This window comes from Artemia franciscana, unplaced genomic scaffold, assembly GCF_032884065.1.
Source record: "Artemia franciscana unplaced genomic scaffold, ASM3288406v1 PGA_scaffold_97, whole genome shotgun sequence".
In the NCBI taxonomy this organism is placed as follows: Eukaryota; Metazoa; Arthropoda; class Branchiopoda; order Anostraca; family Artemiidae; genus Artemia; species Artemia franciscana.
This window is the reverse complement of record NW_027062720.1, coordinates 227,592-244,738: the sequence shown is the minus strand read 5'-3', so window position 1 is coordinate 244,738 and position 17,147 is coordinate 227,592. Positions and strand designations below refer to the sequence as shown.

The following is a 17,147-nucleotide window of genomic DNA, read 5'->3' as shown; positions in this document are numbered from 1 at the left end:
AACTAGGAAATTGTTAGATAATAGCGCGGATTGCCACTTTTGTTTACTTTGGTTATCAAGCGTAGTTGTTGTCCCTTTGCCAATGTCTGGGAATAACCTATATTTCCACAAAAACCTCATTATGCAGTTAGAAGCCACAAAACCTACTATCAAATCTCAAAAAATTAACAGAGCGAAAACGATTTTCTCATTTTATTAATTATTTATACATAAAGTTTCACCACTTTTCCCTACACATTGTCGTATTGCATTCAACGCGACAAAATACAAGACACGTTCCAACCTATTGGAAAACAAAAGAAAAAAAAGTATATGCGAGAACAAGAAACAAATTAATAATTAGCCACAAAAGAAAACCTCTGTACAACTAATTTTAAACGCATTTTTTTAAAAGAAACTCAATAACGATAAAAAGCACTTATGTTCACTGGGGATAAGAGAATGAATTCGTCAGGAACCAGTCTCTTCCCTGAGGTTGATACAACCTCTATAAAATGACCCTTGATGATGTTATATCTTATCTAGAAATATGATGTTCCATCTCTGATGGAAAGTCCTACGACCTAGAAGCTTTATTTTCAGGCTATTTTATGCTATTTACAAAAAAAAAATAATTATCACATCTGTTTTTATAGAGGCGCTTATTTTCTTTACAAGATTTTTTTTAGATTTTCAACAGCCTCTAACCTCCGCAAGAAATGCCACACCAACAGATAAGAACACGAAATTATTTAACGGCAACTAAAAACCAAACATGATCCTAGAGTGAAAGAAAATTTATTTTCAGGCTTTACTAGATTCTTCATCGTCAGTTGCTAAAGCTTGGAAGAACCGATTCAGTGATTTCATACAAATAGCGTGACCCTCATGCTCACTTGTAGGCGGACTGTCTTTCCATAATATGAAAGCCTGTTCAGATATGACATCTTTTTCGTACAAAATGAAGGCCATGTCATTTATGAATCCTGGAATAAAGAGCATATAAGCGCAAATTAATAAGAGAGAAGTTTGTGCGATATGAAGGGAGTTTCAACGGCACCACTATTATCAACACTGTTGATAATGTTGAAACAAATGATATAATTACAGATTATAAAAATTAGAAAAAGATTGAGAAGGCCCATTTAACCTCATTTTTCCATTAAAAAAAAATTAAAAGTGTACAAGAGTCAGAAAAAATTAGCCAGGTTCACCCAACATCTTTTACAGTTAGCTAGCTTCTGTACATTCAGTCAAATTAAATTTAAACCAAAAATGCCAAACTAAAACCAAACCAAAGGGAACCCAAAACCAAAGGGAACAACCAAAAGTGCACTTTTTGGGAATATGGCTTTTTACGATGCCGTCAATATGATCAAGTCAATTTCTTAAAAAGCAAGTAAGTATAAAATTAGCATTTAATTCAGCTTTTAAAACATCCCTCTTTCTTGTTGCAGTATTAAGGGGGCTGGGAGGGGGATATAAAAGAGAGGAAGTTTGTAAACCTCAGAGTTAGGATTTTGAACCGTTGAAATTATAACAGCGCCCTTTTCATTCGACATTGACTGAATTTAATGGGATGAAAGGAGTTTCAACGGCACCGCTATTATCAACACTGTTGATAATTTTGAAACAAAATGATACAATTACAGATTATAAAAATTAGAAACAGATTAAGCAGACCCATTTAACCTGATTTTTACATTGAAAAAAAAAACATTCTAGAGTTTTTTTTTATATATACATATGCACAGATTTATATACAAGGTTTTCAAATGACTAGAGTCAGAAAAAATTAGACAAATTCACCCAACATCTTTTAAATTAAGCTAGCTTTTATAGATTCAGTCAAATTAAATTCAAACCAGAATGAAGGACAGAACTAGATCAGCCTGTCAAAACAGACTCCTCTCAGTAGCGACGAAAGGGAAGCTAAACGCCATTCTAATATTATTAACAATAGATTATGACAAAGAAAAGATATATTTCTGATTTTAACACAAATATTAACTTTTGATAACAAATAATTTAAAAAGCTGCTAATATAGCTACTAGAGGGAAACTGAAAGAGAGAAAGAGAGAGAGACTTTAAATATGATTCTACAGTTAAATTGTTAACATAAACTGAAAAGAAACATCTTACCTTTGGGGTGGGCCAATTTGTTGTCAATACTTTGAACAGCATATAGCGCTTGTAATTCTAATTCCTGGCTGTTACTAATTAACTTTGATATAAATTCAGTCCATTCAATGAACTGAGTCTTGTTGATTTCCTTGTGTTGACTATCACCTAGTATGAAATAATTTATCATTATATTTTTATTATAGAATAATAATTTTATTAATAATTTTATTATATTTTTATTATTGAAATATCTATAATAAAAAGCAAATTGAATAAAAAAAAGAAAAAAACATTAGTCACGTTCTGTTTAAAATCCATTAGCACTCACCATCCGTGAAAAACATCTCTAAAAAGAACCAAGGAGTGACATGCCTCTTTATATGCCTGGGCAAAAAAAGATGCGCGCACTCGCTTGAGCACACATGGGACAGGTGACCACCTATCCCGTCAAGGTCTATCCGAGTCCCCGACTTAATTCGATTAATCTTACAAAATAAAACCAATGACGGAAGGGTGGATTGAAGTCCAACAGAAGTAAACTAGGGCCAGATACTGGACACAAACGTCAAAGTATTCATGTCTTCAAAGCGCCTTTTTGGGGCAGTATTACTGATGTCCGTTATTTTGTTACTTACCTTATTTTGTTACTATTTAACAATTGGAGCCTAACTTGAAACAAGTTGTCAGAAGAACTTTAAGGTAGCTAACTCAAGGAAAAACCTACAAAAAATACTCTCAGACAGCTAATGTTAAACCATAAAATTCGTCGTACTAATTAGTTATTACAGAGAAAGTATTTCAACAGAGATCAGCTGACGTTATACCGTGGACAAAATTCTCTTTGGGAACAGTATTAATGATTAATGAACATCAAACATTCTTTTTTCATTATAGCATTATGTTCTTTTTTCATGCACGTCCTTTATTTCTACTTAAACTGACATTTGAAAAGTCAGATCCCAAGACAAACAACCTGTTCAAGCCTGAGATTTAGCTGCATATTTATTAGTACAACATTAGTAGCCTAAACAAGGGTCAGATACTGGACATAACCATCGAAATATTCATGTATTGAAAGCGCCTTTTTGGGGCAGTATTACTAATATCCGTTCCATTTGACTCAATCGTCAACAGAGACTGATCTTCTAAAGGAAGACACCAACGCACCTGTTTTGTCATTAGATATTAATTGGAGCCTACCTTGAAACAAGTTGTCTTTTAGGTTACTAGCTCAAGGAAAAACCTATAAAAAAAACATTCTAAAACAGTTAAAATTAAGTCTTAAAATTTAACGCACTTTATTATTTATTATCAGTGAAGCAGGAAAGTAGATATAATTCCAGCAAAGATCAAGTGAAGTTATACAATGGTCGAAAATATGAAAAGCCGGCTACTACGAACGCCAGTTATACTGTTTGCTATAAATTTAACTATATTAAATACAGCAATGGTTAGTTTACGTATTTAATATATGCTATGCTTTACCCCCACCCCCCTGATGTGCAAACATTAAAGGTGAAATACAACCGTAAAATCCTCTTTGGGAACAGTACTACTGATATCCGCATCGACTCAGCCAAGCACTGTAAGGGTAAGAACATTTTAAGATAAACATAGCACTGGTACATGTAATGTTCTTTTTTCATTATGGCATATTTCAACTTAAGACTCACATTTGATAAGTCAGATCATGAGACAATCAACCTGTTCAAATCTAAGATTTAGCTGCATATCTAAAACTAAATTTTCGCGCAATCTTTTTGGCCCTGGGATAATATAACATATATCGCGTAATCAAATTCCCTCTTTGTAACAAAACAAACAAGTAAAGAGAAAACATACCTTGTAAACAAATGTCAGTTATAACTGTAACAACGTCCCTAACAAAGCCAGGTAAACTTTTTTCGTCTGATGGAATACGCTCCTGAAAAAATAAGCTCAATTTTAGAAAAACAAAGCACCTTCGAACTGTCTTCTTTCAGTCTTTGAACTATGAAAGGAAAACTTCTTTCCGGGGAATCTTTAGAAAAGATCTTATTTTTGACACCCCGTGAAACTTAACTGGACAAACATGACACGGAAGATTATATACTAGAGGTAAATATTCCCTTTTTAAGAAGACAGATGAATACCGAAATTCTCAATTATTTCAGATTAATGGTTAGTACGGTTAGAATTTAATGTTTTGAATTTAAAAAAAAAGGGAATAGTTTCGGGAAAAGTCAAAGTCATGGCCAATTGTAGAAAAAAGACAAGACAGATTGTCCAATTAAGTGGGCAGCCCAGTCAAGGTTAATTTTACCCCTTTGATTGCCGTTGTTACTGTCTCCCATTTATGCTACACCCCACCGAAAACAAAGTTTCTTGGAAAACTGCGCTTCTACATAACGGCTCAAAACCCGTCTTAAGAGCCCCAATTCTTGGAGCTATGAAGATGATAATATTCTTATTAATATGCCTTTACTAGAGCTCACGGTTTTAAATGGGATTAGCAGTGGAATATCTTCAAACCCGAACTATCAGGGAATACTTAGTGGGAATCGGATCATAATCACAACAGATCCGACTTAATAATGACAATGTTGCATTACGCTGCTACATTTACCCCCCACCCCCCTGATAAAATGTCAAAGGATAATAAGTGAATGGCAGAATTGACTGTTGAAACATTGATGTGGTTTCTTTTTTGAATTTTCTTGTGACCCTTTTACTATGTCCGTTGAAAGAAAAAAACGACATTTGAAAATAATTTTTTTTTTTTTAGTTGTTTTAATATCGTAACTTTTGTATAATACCCAGAATTCGGCTTCAAAACTAAATAGGTAATAGCTTTATTGAAATATTTTTTTTCGTGCAATGCTGTTTATTTATAATTCTTGTAAGACTCTAACAATTTTATAGTAATTACTATAATAATTTTTATCATGTTTCATCTTTACTAATTTCAATCGACAATCTTTACTCTCATTAGTCAATGATAAATTGTACACTTAAAAAATTGAAAAAAAGGCAAACTCACTATCAAACAGTTCGTGGTAACGAACTGTAGTAAGGAGCGACCCGGCTCAATAGTAACCAAAACTCTAAAAAATGGAATTTTGATACCAATAGCTACATCAAAAGAATCGCATTTTAATGCTGGTTTTAAATATATAAGTTTCATCAAGTTTAGTCTTACCCATCAAAAGTTACGAGCCTGAGAAAATTTGCGTTATTTTAGAAAATAGGGGGAAACGCCCCCTAAAAGTCATAGAATCTTAACGAAAATCACACCATCAGATTCAGCGTATCAGAGAACCCTACTGTAGAAGTTTCGAGCTCCTATCTACAAAAATGTGGAATTTTGCATTTTTTGCCAGAAGGCAGATCACGGATGCGTGTTTATTTGTTTTTTTTGTTTTTTTTTTTCCCCAGGGGTGATCGTATCGACCCAGTTGTCCTAGAATGTTGCAAGAGGGCGGCTCATTCTAACGGAAATGAAAAGTTCTAGTGCCCTTTTTAAGTGACCAAAAAAATTGGAGGGCACCTAGGCCCCCTCCCACGCTAATTATTTTCCCAAAGTCAGGGGATCAAAATTCTGAGATAGCCATTTTATTCAGCGTAGTCGAAAAACCTTATAACTATGTCTTTGGGGACGACTTACTCCCCCACAGTCCCCGTGGGAGGGGCAACAAGTTACAAACTTTGACCTGTGCTTACATATAGTAATGGTTATTGGGAAGTATACAGGCGTTTTCAGGAGGATTTTTTTGGTTTGGGGGAGGGGTTGAGAAGAGGGGGATATGCTGGGGGAACTTTCCTTCGAGAATTTGTAATGGGAGAAGAAAATTTCCATGAAGGGAGAGCAGGATTTACTAGCATTATTTAAAAAAAAACAATTAAAAAATAAAAGTGAAAAAGCTTTTTCAGCTGGAAGTAAGGAACAGCAATAAAACTTAAAACAAACAGAAATTATTACCCATATGAGGGGCTCACCTCCTTCTAATACCCCGCTCTTTACGCTAAAGTATTTTCGGTAATTTCAACTACTTATTCTACGGCTTTTGTGATTCAGGGGGTCATTCTTAATGAATTGGGATAAAATTTAAGCTTTAGTGTAAAGAGCGAGGTACTGACGATGGGGCGAATCCCCTCATATATGTAATAAAAACATGAGAATACAAAAGTTCTTTACGTAAGCTAATTTATAAGTTACGCAAATCTTTTACCAATAAAAAGATTCGTAAAAAATTAAAAGTTCTAGTTGCCTTTTTAATTAACCAAAAAATCGGGGGGCAACTAGGCTTCGTCCCCCGCTCTTTTTTTCTCAAAATCATTCGATCAAAATTATGAGAAAGCCACTGAGCCCAAAAAAAAAAAATGCAAATTTCATTTTGATTATTCCTCTGCGGAGAGCCAAAATCAAAACATGCATTGATTCAAAAACGTTCAGAAATTAAATAAAAAAACAAGTTTTTTCAACTGAAAGTAAGGAGTGACATCAAAACTTAAAACGCACAGAAATTACTTCGTATATGAAAGAGGCTGCTTCCTCATCAACGCCCCGCTCTTTACGCTAAAGTTTTTTACTGTTTTAAAAAGAAGAATTGAGAGAAAGAGTCAAACTTTAGCATAAAGAGCGGGGCGTTGATGAGGAAGCAGCCTCTTTCATATACGAAGTAATTTCTGTGCGTTTTAAGTTTTGATGTCACTCCTTACTTTCAGTTGAAAAAACTTGTTTTTTTATTTAATATTACACAAGATAGAAGATTGGGATTGTGCTTAAATATATTTCTAAGGAAAAGCATGACTACAGTGATCTGAGCAATATGAAACCCAAGTTAACGTGTGCAGTTTATATCAAATTACTTAACACATTTCCATAAAAGACATACAACATGACGGTAGCTATATATTTTCATCTGATATCTAACTTTCTTTTAAGAAAAATAAAATACAAAAAGAAAATATACTCTCAAGAAACAAAATAATAAAGTAAAAATAAAAATAATATTAATTTACTGTCCCACTATTTTTTATCAATATTACACGGAAAAACATTGGAAATTAATATGCAAAATACTTTAAACTGAAATTTAATAGAGCCACATGGCCAAAGCCATGCTAAAAGCAAATAAACCCACATGGCTAAAGCAAAATCATACATGTAAAATTGGAGAACTAAGCTGGGAAATTGCAAGAAAAGGAAGAAACGTAAAACTGACGAAAACACAGAAATTAAGATATAGAAAACAAGCACAACATACTTGAGCCTGTGCAATTGCGTCGTCCCTACTTGATTCCTTGAATATCCTATAAAGTTGATTTCTAGATTCAGATGAAAATTTTTTACTAGAAGGTTCTCTTCGTTCAGGATGTGATGCTAGGTGGCTTCCGGGTGAATTCCTCGTGAAATCCAAATTTTTCTTAGAAAAGAGATGTAATACAATTATTCAATACTTTAAAAAAAATCGTAAAACCAAACAAAGAAATGAGAAGAACTTGACAACTTGACAAATACAAGGGGGGTTTGATCAAAGCACTATCTGAGCTGCATTTGTTTCAAGGTAAATTGGTTTTTGAAAATTTCTATGGGGCATGCTAGAGGAATGGCTTGGGTTATTAGAGCTTATGAGCTTTGGTTCTTAATTAGTTAAGAACACAACGATTTTAGCCAATGACCTCAGTTCAAATTTCGAAGGGCTTTTAAAATCTACAGCAATGTTCACATTACACTTCCGAGTATTATGTTTCTACTGAAAATGAAGAAACACTCAGTTTATCATTTTCATCAGAGATAGACCGATTGTTCTACTACCTACTAACAGCTGTTTATTATTCTACAGTCTCTTAGAAACAGTAAACTGTTTAACTGCCTCATTAGACTATCGGAATTACAAATTCCTTAATTTTCGCGTTCATCGCATCGGAATTACAAATTTCTAAATTTTCGCGTTCATCAGAGTCCGGCTTCACCTTCGATGCCCAACTATTTTTCTAATGACACGAACTACCATTGGGTTCCAGTGAGTTTCAAAGCTGTGGAACTGTCTTAAAATATAAAAAACGACAATTAACAAATAAAAGAAATACAGCTATTTAACATTTGGAGTTCAGGTTTTGACGTGTAATTACCCTTCAAGTAAAACTTTATTTCGAATGTAGGGCGGCTGGGGATCTTGGATAAAATAAGAGAAAATTTAGCCTTAAAATACACATTTTTTGTGTGTTTTTATGAATATTCAAGTAGTATAGTTCAGAGAGGGCTAAACATTGAGGGAAACATAGATGAAAACTCCACAAACAGTTTCTTCTTCTATCGAAAAAAAAGTAGCGAGCCAACGATTGCATTACTATTATTCCCCGAAATCTCAGTAGAGTTAAGTTTACTAATTTAAATAGATTACATACAGAGCGGAGAGGGGACACTTTAAAGTTGTAAGAATTACAAATTTCTTAATTTTCGCGTTCATCGGATCGGATTTACAAATTTCTAAATTTTCACGTTCATCGGATCGGAATTACAAATTTCTTAATTTTCGCGTTCGTCGGAGTCCGGCTTCACCTTCGACGCCCAATTATTTTTCTAATGACACTAACTACCATTGGGTTTCAGTGAATTTCAAAGCTGTGGAACTGTCTCAAAATATTAAAAAACGACAATTAACAAATAAAAGTAATACAGCTATTTAACGTTCGAAGTTCAGGTTTTGACGTGTAATTACCCTTCAAGTAAAACATTTCGAATGCGGGGCGGCTGGGGATCATGGATAAAAAAAAGAGAAAATTTAGCCTTAAAATACACATTTTTTTATATGTTTTTATGATTATTCAAGTAGTATAGTTCAGAGAGGGCTAAACATTGATGAAAACTCCGCAAACAGTTTCTTCTTCTCTATCGAAAATAAAAACGCAGCGAGCCAACGATTACATTATTATTATTCCCCGAAATCCCAGTATCGTATGTAGACTTAAGTTTACTATTTAAATGGATAACATACAGAGGGGAGGAGAGACACTTTAATATTGCAAGACAAGTAAACGATTTGTCTATTGTAACTTAAAAGGCGTTATGCTGCATACTACATACTTAATACTTTTATTTAACAGAGAAAGGGAAAAAAGTAAGTGAGATGACTATTGTTAGGAAACAGGTGACAGTGAAATGAAGGTTTTATATGGAAGCCTAGATACAGCAAATAAATATAGTTGTAGAGATCTATAGTTTCGACTCTTCTAAGGAAAAGGACAAAGAAGATGCAACACCTTAAAAAAAAAAAAAAAAAATCTAATTCAGAAGCTTCGGTAGTTTTGTCGATAGAGCTTGTTGAGCTTAAAACGTTAGATTGTAAGCCTAAGTTGTAAGTTTAAGTAAGTCGTAAGTCAGCTTAAGTTTGAAAAAAAAAGATTTATTCCAACGGATCTTAAGTCATCTCAGCCGAATTAATATTAACTTGTAATAAGAGGTACAGTACCATTCAGGCGAAAACTTAAAACAATAAACAAATACAGATTAAAGCGAATCTGTTCAAAGCAATTTTGCAAGTTCTACATCTCTTGGACATTTCAACTACTGCTGCAATAATGAGCAAAAAGCCAATCCAGCTCTTGTGACTTGATTAATATACACATTCATTTTCTTATTTATGCCCCCCTCCCCTCCTCTTGCTATCTACTTATCTGCGTAACAAAATCCCTTTCTTGTCTGTATGTTTGAATTATGTTTCGGTTCATTTCTCACAGGTCAGTAGTGGATATTCATTTTCCACTGTGGATTGTGAATAATAAGTATATATATATATATATATATATATATATATATATATATATATATATATATATATATATATATATATATATATATATATATATATATATATATAGTTGTCTGTGTGTGTATGTGCCGAGTGACGTCATGTTTGTGTGTCGACTGACGTCATTATAAGAATTGAGCTGTATGCGTCATGAAGTTGTTAGTCGACTGACGTCATGCTTGTCAACTGATGAAATTACATACCGGGACACAAATGACGACCGGGACACAGGGAATATAAATTACGACCGGGAACCTCAAAGAGAAATTACAGACTGGGACACCCGGACACAAATCACGACCGGGACACAGGGAATATAAATGACGACAGGGACACAACTACAACGGGGACGCCGGGGGCACAGGCGGGATATATAAATGACGACCGGGACACAGAGATTGTTCGAATAGAAATTACAGACCGGGACACAAATGACGACCAGGACACCGGGACACAGGGAATATAAATGACGACCGGGACACTCAAAGAGAAATTACAAACTGGGACACCGGGACACAGGGACACACCATTAGAATAATGAGGTATAGATCTGAATACGGATTGTTTTTCCCATGGACAATTATATGTTGTATTTTCAAGAGTCAGTAAACCTGACAATCTATTTGTATGCAACAAATATATATATATATATATATATATATATATATATATATATATATATATATATATATATATTATTTGATTTATCGCATAATTAACGATTTATTGTTCTGTCATTAGATTATTTTTTATTTCTATATACTTGTCGTCAGATTTTCAACTAATAACTTATAAATGTACAAGATAGGATATGGTGAAACTAAAAAAAAATAAATATATATATTATATATATATATATATATATATATATATATATATATATATATATATATATATATATATATATATATATATATATATATATATATATAGAGCTTACCGAACTAATAAGTTGCTCTACATTATAACTAGTTTTGGCTCCAAAAGATTCCCAAGTAAGACCGGAAGCGTGCCATATACGAGCTGCTGTCTCTTTATCCTGAAATTACGGAAATACACAGTTGAAAATATTGCTACGAGTCAATTTCAACACTGAAGAAAAACATTGTCTTGGTATCAGTCCTGTTGAGCAAAAGCCACCATATTGAAGTCTGTTGAGTAGTTACATCATCATCATGCATGCATTTCAGAAGCTAAATTGACCAAGTCCACTTTTTTTCAGGGCTTTCCTTGATATAGGCATTAAAGGATCCTAAGCTTCATGGAGCAAAAATGTTTCCCAAAACATAAGGGTTATAATCAACAATGAAAACAAATCTTTTTGCTACAAAAAATCAAGAACCGTTTGAGAGGTAAATTTGGGAAAGTCCGTTTAAATAAATCCTGTTTGTATTGGTTAAAATAAACTTCGTATGTTTTTCATTGGTGACTGATTAAGATAGCATGAAATTAACCAAGCATATAATCAAAAACCACCAAATGGGTGGGGGATTAAAAAGAAAACCGGCATTGAATTAATTTTCAGAATTTCTCCAAGTGTTTTTCACTTGGTCAAGCTGGTCATTGAATGGTTTCGGTTACTATGGGCTGGAGAATATTTTTTACTCGGCTGCGTCTAACGCCACAATCATGATACTGAAATCAGTGCAGTTACTTCAGCGTCAGTAATGTCCCATTCACAACGGGACCTCACCAGTACTGAAATTTAGTTAAAGCTTAAGCCAATCAGAAAAATATTATTGTGAAAGGGGCTGTCAGAAATCTCCAATGGGAGGAGGGGACACGTATTGAGATTCCTATCTTTTGTATTCATATTTTGTCAATGAAATAACGCATGATCAGGCCCAAATTTGTTTTCCTTTTGAAAAAAAAAAATTATAAAAAAATCGCTTTTAAATTCGCGTTAAGCCTAAAACTATATTGGTCAGCCTTAGTAAATAACGATTAGAGGAAGCAACTATACGTATTATGTTTTAATGGTTTTATTTTACTTCTTTTAGTTCTACTTCTCTTTACTTTTACTCAAACTTCTTTACTTCTAATCTAACTTCTTTACTCTTTACTTCTTTACTCTTTACTTCTACTCTAACTTCTTTACACTTTACTTCCACTTCTCTTTACTTCGGCTCTAAGCTCAGCGCATAAAGTCATATAGACATTAATTTTTAAATAAAGGCCATGATTCGGCCGGCTATATTCTTATCATAGGTTTGGAATTAAACGTAACTGAGAGACAAAAGAACTTACTTTTTATTTTACTAACTCAGCTAAAACTGCAGCCGCCAAACGTCCCCTCGTCATTATCTCTTCAGACACTAACTGTTCCATATCTTTAACTGCATGCAAACATTGAGCATCTTGCTCCAAGGCAGGCACTAGAATTTGAGCTAAATTCTCAAACAGTTGAGGAATATCCACAATTATATCAATAGCTCCTTCCAAGATAGTCCTAAAACCTTTAATAAATCCTTCACGGGATATCAATTGCTTCGTCAATAGCTCCCTGAGAAGTTTCCCGAAATCAGCTCTTGCAACTGGCTTACGTTCAATAACGTTATTGAGACCATTCTCGATGAATTGCACAATTGACTTATCGTGCATCTGTTCTTTGACACATTCAACAGCTTCCTGGAACGACAAGGCAAGTGTAAGTACAACTAAGTTCGTATTATATTGGGATTCTGGCTTTCATAAAGATCAGCCCTGTTGAGCAAGAACCACCAGCATATTGGTCTGGCAATTAAATTCGAATTTCATCATTTCATCGGTGGTGAGTTTATTATAAAAAGGAACATGTTTTTGGTTACCAGAGCCTCAGAGTTTACAGTTTAAAGTATATTTTTAGAAACTCAAAGATGAATATCTGAACCCCATCCCCCCAAATAAAAAAAATCAACCCTTATCCTCCAGTAAATAGTGAGTCTATTACTGAAGAATGGATCAGAATCACCGATCTAAAAAAAAAATTAAGCTACTTTCCTATACAGCTAAATAACGAGTGACACCCAGCTATTTTTCGCCTTTTTGAATAAACATCTTTTTTGATAAGAAAGTGCCTTTTTTTATATTTAAAAAATGCAATTTGTATGTATTTTGGCCTTAGCAGGATGAGCAAGATGCCCCATATTCATCCCATTTGGGTGTACTTGCTTAAAAAAACGATTCTGAAAATAGCACAAAAGAAAAAAAATTAAAAGTATCGAGTAGCAATCAAATTGATTGTTGAGTTGTCAGGTCTGTAACTCAACTTCTACTTTTCCCTAATTAATTCATCACAAAAGTTCTGACCTTTTTGGCCCGTCTCGAAAAGACCCAACATTTTTGGTTATATTGTAAGGCGATTCAGGTCAAATCATCCATTAGGTTCTTAAAATGTTTGGCTTCAAGCAATGTACACAAACATACATACATATATTTATTCTCGACATAAATTCCAAGGGTAATGAACACAGAGAACGATGGAAACTCGATTTGCAAAGAGAAAGAAAGAAAGAAAGAAAAGAAAGAACGAAAGAAAGAAATAGAGAGAGAGAGAGAGAGAGAGAGAGAGAGAGAGGGGGGGGGGTAGAGAGAGAGAGAGGTAGAGAGAGAGAGAGAGAGGTAGAGAGAGAGAGAGAGAGGTAGAGAGAGAGAGAGAGAGAGAGAGAGTAGAGAGAGAGAGAGAGAGTAGAGAGAGAGAGAGAGGTAGAGAGAGAGAGGTAGAGAGAGAGAGAGGTAGAGAGAGAGAGAGGTAGAGAGAGAGAGGTAGAGAGAGAGAGAGGTAGAGAGAGAGAGAGAGGGAAAATTTATCTGTTTTCAAAGTTGAGGGGGGGAGACAGACGGAGACATTTTTTTGTCTGGAAACAATCCAATCGAAAATACCGAGAATAAAATTTGATGTAAATTCTTTTAACTTTATCCATAACATTCGTAAAAGCAAATGAAGAATGCAAGGAAGAAAAACTGGACACATGCCAAGGGCAAGAAGAAGAGAGGAGAGTGGGATAGATTGTTTCCGCATAACTCCTTCTAGTTCCGTGAAAACTAGGCTGCATATTTATATTTATTTTATACAAATTTTACTCTTTTATTTGTAGTTTTATGTTCCTTCATTAATATATTCTGTTGAGTCGGGTGTTACGTTTATACTTAATGGGGTGTTATATTTACACTTAAGAATCTAGAACCGGAACGTGCTCTAGGGTATTATGTTAGCTTTTGACCTTTTTTCCAAGATGGCGTATCATGTAAGGCTATGATATAATTCCTTTAAATCTGGTTTGGACTTTATAATACAAGTCTCTCGATTTTATATCGGTAAAATGCCTCTTTCGAAAATTGCATCGTCCTCAAGCGAAAGGATTTTATTTTTATTGTGCAAGCTAGGTCATGAGTTTGTGAATCCGGTTGTGTGATGAGTTTCTTAGTTAGTGTGATGAGTATATATATTCATAGGCGTGACAAGGCAAAAAAAAAAAAAAATTAATCGAGCAAGAACGCAGAAATTTCTTGTAAACATGTGAGATTATGTAAAAAATTACGGTATGCTAGATAATGAGGGTTTCTTTTGTAATACAATATGTAAAAAAAGGAAACGAAGTAATCTTTCAGCGAGACGTGTTCAAGCAATTTTTGTTCGGATCATAACTAGCAACCCTTTGTTCATGAAGCAAATATGCTTCAGCAGACGAGGCAAAGAAAGATTCTTTTAAACTTACTTTGATTATATTGATTATATGCCAACTTCATAATTTCTTTTTGTTTCAGCTGCGACCCAATACGATACATTAGGTACCAAGCAAAAGTAAAGGAATGCAGATGAATAATACAATAAAAAATGATAAACGATCTAAATGTATTACATGACTGAAAGGTGTACCAATTTATAATATAAAACATACAATTTCAATATATCAATATATAATATCAAAATGTAATATAAAACGTACAATTTCTTTTCGCTAAAGAGGAGGATGATATCGCCAGTGAATTAAAATCGAATAGTCGTGGGCATCAAGCCATGGCTAGTTGTATAAAAAGGTAATGGGCATCAAGCCATTGCTAATCGTAGAAAAGGCCAAGACAGATAGTGTAATTGAGTGAGAGGTAAATCTGACATAAGCCTTGTTGGGATTATAAAAATGATTTCAGATAGAAAGGTAGAACTAAGATATAACACAGACAGATAAATAGATATAGTGGCCCAATATAGATAGATATGGATATAGAACACATAGATTGATATAGATAGAACAGATAGATAGAACTAAGGTTGAATTAAAATCAAGTAGTTGTGGGCATCAAATCATGGCTAATTGTAGAAAAAGCCAAGACAGATAGTCTGATTGAGTGAGATGCAAATCTGGCATTAACCCCCTTATTAGGATTGTATGAAAATGATAGTTCATTTTTTAATAGACAAGTCTATTTATTATCCGTCCATGCGTCATTCCTAGGACAGAAGAACTAAGGTATCTAACTAAGGAATCTATAATTTTCAAAGTGCTTGGTTAAATGACACGGGTAAAGGGCGGGAGTTCAGATATAAAATATAAAAAAAGACAAACCATTCACGAGGAAAGATCAAACTTTCTCAACAACTTTACCTGGAGATCACCATTATACAAGAACTCGTTGATAATGTTATCTGTTTTCCTCTGCGAAACAGCTTCCTGAAACGACAAGGCAAGTGTAAGTACAACTAAGTTCGTATTATATTGGGATTTTGGCTTTCATAAAGATCAGCCCTGTTGAGCAAGAGCCATCAGCATATTGGTCTGGCAATTAAATTCGAATTTCATCATTTCATTGGTGGTGAGTTTATTATAAAAAGGACCATGTTTTTGGTCACCAGAGCCTCAGAGTTTACAGTTTAAAGTATATCTTTAGAAACTCAAAAACGAATATCTGAACCCCATCCCCTCAACCCTTATCCTCTAGTAAATAGTGAGTCTAATAGTGAGTCTAAGATCAGACAATGGATCAGAATCATCAGTCTTAAAAAAAATAATAAAAAATCAAGCTACTTTCCCATACAGCTAAATAACGATTGACACCCAGCTATTTTTCGCCTTTTTGAATAAACATCTTTTTTGATAAGAAAGTGCCTTTTTGAATATTTAAAAAATAGAATTTGTATGTATTTTGGCCTTAGCAGGGTGAGCAAGATGCCCCATATCCATCCCATTTGGGTGTACTTGCTTAAAAAAAAAAAACGATTCTGAAAATAGCACAGAAGAAAGAAAATTTCTGAGCATCTAGTAGCAATCAAATGGATTGCTGAGTTGCCAAGTCCAATTGGACAGATAGTCCAATTGAGTGACAGGCAAATCTGGCATAAGCCCATGTTGGGATTATATTAAAATGATGTCAGATAGAAAGATATAACTAAGATATAACACAGATAGATAGATAGATATAGTGACCCAATATAGATAAATAGATATACATATAGAACACATAGATTGATATAGATAGAACATAGATAGATAGAGCTAAAGTTGAATTAAAATCAAGTAGTTGTGGGCATCAAGCCATGGCTAATTGTAGAAAAAGCCAAGACAGATAGTCTGATTGAGACTATATTAAGAGCCCCAATGCTTGGAGCTATAAAGATGACAATATTTTTATTAATATGCCTTTACTAGAGGTCGCGGCTTTAAATGGGATTAGAAGTGGAACATCTTCAAACCTCAACTATCAGATAATATTTAGTGGGAATCACAACAAGATCTGACTTACTAATAATGAGAATGTTGGATTACGCTGCTACATTTACGCCCCTCTCCCCCTGAGAAAATAACAAAGGATAATCAGTGAAAGGCAAAATTGACTGTTAAAACATTGATGTGGTTTCATAATTTTCTTGGGACCCTTTTTATACTACGTTCGTTGAAAGAAAAAAGCAATATTTGAATAAAAAAATATTTTTTTTTTTTATTTGTTTTAATATCGTAACTATGGTGTAATACCAAGAATTCGGCTTCAAAACTAAAGGTAATAACTTTATTAAAATATTTTTTCCTGCAATGCTACTTATTTAAAACTCTAATAAGACTCTAATAATTTTATTATAATTACTATAATAATTTCTATCATGTTTCACCTTTACTAATTTCAATCGCCGATCTTCACTCTGAGTAGTAAAAAATAAAATTGTACATTTAAAAAATCGAACAAAGACATACTCACTATATTACACAAGATGGAAGATTGGCATTGTGCTTAAATATATATCTAAGGAAAAGCATGACTACAGTGATCTGAGCAAT

At 33.8% G+C, this 17,147-nt stretch overlaps 2 protein-coding genes across 6 annotated transcripts in view; both read right to left on the bottom strand.

The window, feature by feature from the left end:
* Positions 1–177: 177 nt before the first annotated feature.
* Positions 178–12,048, bottom strand: LOC136042272 (eukaryotic translation initiation factor 4 gamma 3-like). The gene is made up of 6 exons (XM_065727227.1): positions 12,019–12,048; positions 10,838–10,936; positions 7,351–7,509; positions 3,947–4,028; positions 2,123–2,269; positions 178–965 (listed from the first exon to the last, which is right to left on the bottom strand). Exons 1-6 carry the CDS (start codon positions 12,046–12,048, stop codon positions 784–786), a joined length of 699 nt encoding a protein of 232 aa, XP_065583299.1. The 3' UTR covers positions 178–783.
* The window catches only part of LOC136042268 (golgin subfamily A member 6-like protein 4), an 81,441-nt gene continuing 75,131 nt past the window's right edge, over positions 10,838–17,147 (bottom strand). For all 5 annotated transcript variants that reach the window (XM_065727223.1, XM_065727219.1, XM_065727224.1 and 2 more), the window contains 3 exons: positions 15,483–15,548; positions 12,145–12,525; positions 10,838–10,936 (listed from right to left, as the gene is read on the bottom strand). In XM_065727223.1, the coding sequence (XP_065583295.1) occupies positions 12,148–12,525; positions 15,483–15,548 (444 nt within the window). In that variant the 3' untranslated portion in view covers positions 10,838–10,936; positions 12,145–12,147. The remainder of the gene's footprint in view (positions 10,937–12,144; positions 12,526–15,482; positions 15,549–17,147) is intronic.